The sequence below is a fragment of the Propithecus coquereli genome, unplaced genomic scaffold (genome assembly GCF_000956105.1).
Source record: "Propithecus coquereli isolate 6110/MARCELLA unplaced genomic scaffold, Pcoq_1.0 Scaffold334, whole genome shotgun sequence".
In the NCBI taxonomy this organism is placed as follows: domain Eukaryota; kingdom Metazoa; phylum Chordata; class Mammalia; order Primates; family Indriidae; genus Propithecus; species Propithecus coquereli.
The window spans coordinates 1,838,692-1,844,696 of NW_012148997.1; the positions used below are offsets into that span (position 1 = coordinate 1,838,692).

The 6,005-nt window shown below is 45.5% G+C and overlaps 1 protein-coding gene across 1 annotated transcript; it reads right to left on the bottom strand.

The window, feature by feature from the left end:
• Nucleotides 1-980: 980 nt before the first annotated feature.
• LOC105815435 (taste receptor type 2 member 41-like) lies at nt 981-1,907 on the bottom strand. Its single transcript, XM_012650584.1, has one exon. It carries the CDS (start codon nt 1,905-1,907, stop codon nt 981-983), a length of 927 nt encoding a protein of 308 aa, XP_012506038.1.
• Nucleotides 1,908-6,005: the final 4,098 nt, after the last annotated feature.

Sequence of the window (6,005 nt, forward strand, 5' to 3'; positions counted from 1 at the left end):
CCTCAGAGGCACTCATCTCTAATTAAAACTTTTTCCAAAATTATTTGTAAAAATATTTGCATAGCAATTGGAGCACATTATTTTAAAACAATATCTAAACATGAAATGGAATAGGGTGATTCTTTTTTAAGAGATATTAAAATAGATTTTAGATAAAAACTAAGTCAAATTCTTGAGTCTTTGTTTTTCAGAATAAAAAGTACATATTTATTCAATGCAGATGTGACTCTGTGACATTTGCTTGAGGCAAAAAAGAAAGTCCCAGAGACAATTTTAAAGCGGAGAAAGTCACAATGTGTCTTTCTCTAAAGAAATGATAAACACAGAGAAAGTCTGCTGGGCACTCAGACTTCAGAGGAAAGAAGATTGAAGGCAGAACAACGAAAATATTCGTGAGAAAAGAAATGGGGTGGCATAAAGAAACTTTCCAGTAATCCTAATTAAATTAAAACCAGATTATCCAAGTTTGTGAAGAGAGAAAGAATCTCCACCCAGTGAAAGGGGATTAGAACTCGCAGCCCTGGCCACAGCCCACCACAGCTACCTGTCCCTTGGGACTCTCGATATTGTCCTCAGGAAGGTTGCTGCTTCCCCAGCCACACCCTGGTTCGGTTGTAGACACAAACATTTCCTCACTCCCCGGAAGGCAGTTAAGACGGTACAGTAAATCCAGACTTTTACCTGAAGCCTTCCAGGTAACAAAGGAGAAGTTAACACAAACAAAAAGAGAAGCACCACATTTTATATTCTGAATTTCTGGGCAATTACCGGCTCTCTGGGACACCTGGGTCTTCGTGTTAATAGTGTCCCAAGGAAAGGAAGCACACTCCAAGAGTCCCCAGATTTTCCTGTCTCCTCTCCTTCCCAGAGGAGGATCCAGTCGTCACCTGCCTGTGGAGGCATTGCCATGTGAGTGCACCACAGGTCTGCCATCCTCACCTGAATCTTTTCTGGGGATCTGGATAAAGAGACCATGCCATTTAGGCCACCCAGAAGCCCCTGGCCAACAGCAGTAGCTTCCCGAACATGCCTCGAAGCTTGATGTTGTTGAAGATGAGGACGAAGGGATGCAGAGATGTGCTCAGATAGATTATAATCTGCCATGGCCAGTACCACTGGCTCTCTGAAGTAAAGAAGCCTGTAGTCTCGATGATCAGGGACACAAAGGCCAGAGCATAAAGAACGAGGAAGGAGACGAGGGACTTCAGAGCTGCAGTGTGAGCCTGGGTGTTGGGGTCCTGCAGGAAGTGGGTGCTGTGCTGCATTCTCCGGGTATGCCTCCTCAGAGAATTAATCAACAGTGCGTTTGACACCAGAAAAATAAAGCAAGGAATTGACAACGTGACAAGTTTCAGGGGCAGGAAATAGTGAATTTCCATCCTCCTTTTCCACTGCTTGTGGGTCATGTTCCCAGAAAATTTTCTATTTGAAGATCCTTGATACACAGTGTGGTTCCCCCAAAAGAACAGCAGGGTTACGACGAGGGAGACCAGGACAGAGCCCAGCAGGAGCCGGGGCACCGACCCTGGGAACCTCCACTTGAGCCAGAGGAAGGCAGGGTGGGTGATGTTAGCAATCTTCAGACAGAACAGGACGCCGAGCAGGGTGCCAAACCAGAAGGTGGCTGAGTTCAGGAAGTGCCAGTGTAGACCAAAGAACTGTTGGGAGAGGCTCTTGGGGTACTCGAGCAGGTGGAAAAAGTAGTAGAAGCTGTGCAGCAACCCTACCCACTGCAGGCAGAAGCGGGAGGCACCCAAGCTAATGAGGATCATGTCCAGGGGCAGCAGCCTGCCACGCCGCAGCCACTCCCTGCTCAGCACCAGCACGATGAAGCCGTTAGCCAGGATCCCCAGGAGGCACAGCAGGACGAAGAGAGGCATGAAGAAGGTCGTCAGTGCTGACTGCATTTTGGACCACTGCCAGCCACCACCTGGCACCACCCACAGTCCCTCTTTCGATCTTTCCTGCGGGTATCAGAAGAGTGGTCAGGCTTTGCATCTGAGCCAGAGAGGAGGACACTCAGGCTAGGGAGGAAAGGTGTGCTCTCGGCTCAGAGAGGATGCAAATTTCCTCTGGGCTCAGTTACCACCAGGCCTGCCAGCTGCCCCTGATTTGCTTTCTCTGGTTTTGCCTGCGTGCTGCCATGGTTAGCATTGGCGTGGAGGACTTTTCAGGGTCTCTGTGACTGAATTCCATCCTTCTTAGTCCATTCTGGGGCCATGTGAACACTCCTCTTCCCATCAGGTAATTCGCCAGAACTTAAGCATCCAGGCAAGTACAGGACGATGCCTAGGGAACAGTGATGCCAGAGAAGTCTGCCTCAGCCAAGCTTCCCTGCTCCACATCCACTCTTAGCTATGAACCACCATCCTTCCAAGTCAAATACCTTGTCTTCCTGTCCATCCAAACCTCTACTTAAATCCTTCATGGACCCCGAGGTGTAAATGATTGATTACGGTTTAAACTGGTTTTGTGTTTCCAGTGAGAGAATTCATTTCCCTGTGGTGGAGGGGCCCCCAGAAGCAGGACTGAGTGCCCCTACTTCTTGCTGGGTGTTGATGGAGGCCACTCTCTGGTCCTAGAGGCCTCCCGCAATCTCTGCCAAGTGAGCTGTTTCAACGTGGCCACTTACTGCATGAAGCCAGCAAAGAATCTCTGGAGGGGTCTGCTGGCAAGATGGGGTCTAGAATAACACAACATAGTCACGGAGTGACCTCTCGTCGCCTTTGCCATATTCTATTGGCTAGAAGCAAGTCACAGTCACCACCAATACTCAAAGGAAGGGAGTTACACAAAGCCCAACAGCAGGGTTAGGGGACACAGTGAATGAGGTGGGGGGAACCTCACAGTCGGCCACACAGAGACACCACAGTTTCTCAGGCATAGTGAGTCCTGTCCTCCAACATCAACATCAAAAACAGCTCCTTATGAGACCGTGTTGAAAAGTAAAAATATTTTCTTTTCTAATAGATCCATCATCTCACATAGTTACTATTTTCAATTTTTTTGTATGGTTAAAACACTCAAGAGCTAACCCCTGAGCAAATTTCAAGTATGCAATACAGTATTGGTAACTATATTCATATCCCAGCCCTGTGCTTCAAAAGTAATACTTCTTGTTGTGTTCTCACATTGTAGAAGGAAGAAGGGCAAAAATGGTCCCACCTAGTTTTCTCCAGCCCTTTTGTAAGGGACTAATCCCCTCCACTAGGGTGGAGCCTCATGGCCCAATTACCTCCTAAAGGCCCTACTTCTTGATACTATCACACTGTGATTAAGTTTTAATACATGAATGTTGAGGTGCATTCAGACCATAGCACTCTGCAATGGCCCGTAGCTGGCTCCTACCCCGCCCCGATAGTCCTAATGTAGCCATATTCTCTTGAATCTGCCCCCAAAGTTAGCCAGTCAGACTTTCCCTCCTCCTCTAAATCCACCAGGCAGAAGTAAGATTCCAGGCCATTGTGCCTCCCAACTAAAGAAATCATACAGTAAGCTTCATGAGTGGCCCCAGAGAAGCTCCGGACCACTACTAGTTTTGAAATATGAAGGACGAATTCCTTGTCCTCCTCAATGGGATATGGGATGGGACTCAGGCCATGACTTATTCTAAATATTTATCTTCACAAAACCCTCTCTCATCAACCATCTCAACCCTTTCATTTTATCAAACAGTTTCAAAAGATACGAAACATGTTTATATTTTCCTTTGAAAATCTAAATATAGTGAACTAACTGGTAGCTCACTTTGAAATCTCATATCATTAACTATATGTACCTGGTAGAAATCTCAACTTTTACCATCTTGTTATTTAAAGAGCAAGATCAGGAAAGTCGTGTTGGTCATGGTAAGACATTTGGATATTATTCTAGTGTAATAGAAAGCCACTGGGGGGGGGAGCGGTTAAACAAGGGAATGATGTGATATAATTTATGTTTTCAAACAGACCCCCTGAACTATTACATAGAGACTAGAATTGGGGAGGGGCAAAGGTGGAAGAGAGAAGGCAGAGGCTACTGCATTGGACCATGTACGAGTAGACGGCAGCTGGTCCTCAGGCAGGAGCCTTGGAGGTGGTGAGTGGTGATAAGACGCTGGCATATTTAGAAGTTGGATTCAGTAGAACTTGCTTCATGAATAGAGGTGAGCGAGAGGAATCCTGGGTTTTTTACTTCAGTAACTGGAGGAATTTTAGGAGACATTTGTGGGGAAGACTGGGAGAAGAATATATTTGTGGAGGGAAACCTGTTTGGGTCATGTTAAGTTTGAGATGCCTATCAAATATCTAAGCTGAGACCTGAAGCAGACAATTGAAATGCAAGTCTGGATCTCAGCGAAGAGCCGAGGCTGGAGTAACAGGTCTGGGAGGCATCCCCACTCACATGGTATTTAAAGCCATTAAACTAGATGAGATCATCTGGGGAAAGGTGCAGATGGAGACTGCACAGGGGCTGGGAGCAAGCCTGGCACCTTCAACTTCTAGGAGTCGAAAGCCAGAAGATCCCACAGAGGAGACCTGGCTGAGACTGATGTTAGGGAGGGATTCTATTCCCCGAGCTCATGTTCCGGGACAGGGAAAAAGGAAGCAAAAAGGTGAGGATGGCAACATTGGAGTGAAATACACACAGCAGAGATTCTAGATCTCCAGGATGATCTGCACCGGGGTTGTAAGCTACGCTCTCGTGGGAAGCGCCCCAAGACAGACACTGTCAACATGTCCTCATGTTTGACAGGCCCTCAGGTTGCAACCCAAACCTAGCACAGCAGCGTTTCAATGTTAAAACTGCCATCCGCCCTGTGCTTTATCCACAGGGCCAATGTATCATCCACCCAATCAGCAAAGTCGATTCAGCATACACCGTCAGGCACTAGACCAGGCACTTAGGTACAAAAATTAAGATAGTCTCTTGAGGAATAAAGACAAGCAGACTTATAATGATGATTTAGTGTAATACACGATAAAATAACAATTAATATATTCTTAGTGCTGCTAGGCATCCCCATGTGCTAAGTGCTTTAAATACATTAATTTTTTTTTTTTTTTTTTTTTGAGACAGAATCTCACTGTGTTGCCCTGGCTAGAGTGCCATGGCGTTAGCCTAGCTCACAGCAACCTCAAACTCCTGGGCTCAAGCAATCCTCCTGCCTCAGCCTCCCGAGTAGCTGGGACTACAGGCATGCGCCACTATGCCCGGCTAATTTTTTCTATATATTTTTAGTTGTCCAATTAATTTCTTTCTAATTTTAGTAGAGACGGGGTCTCGCTCTTGCTCAGGCTGGTCTCGAACTCCTGAGCTCAAACAATCCACCCGCCTCGGCCTCCCAGAGAACTAGGATTACAGGCGTGAGCCCCCGTGCCCGGCCTTAAATACATTAATATTTTTATTCTCACAAAATCTGAAGGAGTTTCCACAATGATGCTGAAACAATTAGATATCCACATACAAAAGAATGAAGCTGTTCCCATTCCTCTTGCTATACACAAAACTTAACAAGTGGATATAAGAGTTAAAACTATAAAATTCTCAGAAGAAATCATAACAGTAAATCTTTATGATCTTGGATTAGACCAAGCCCTCTTAGATATGACACTGGAAGCATGAGCAACTAAAGAAAAATAGATAAATTAGACTTCATCAAAATTAAAAATGTGCATCAAAGAATATCAATAATATCGTGAAAAGAAACCACATAATTGAAGAAAATATTTGCAAATTATTTTTGCCACTAGGTTCGCTAAAACCCAAGGACAGACAGTAAGAAGTGTTGGCAAGGATGGGGAGAAATCAGACCCCTAATACAGTGCTGGTGGGATTGTAAAACGGTGCTGGCACTTTGGGAAACTGCTTGGGTGCAGCTCCTTCGAATGTTAAACAGAGTTACCACATCATTCAGAAATGCCATTCCTAGGTATACACCCAAGAAAAATGAAAACATATATCCACACAGAAACCTGTACATGGATGTTCACAGAAGCATTATTCACAATAGCCCCCAAGTGGAA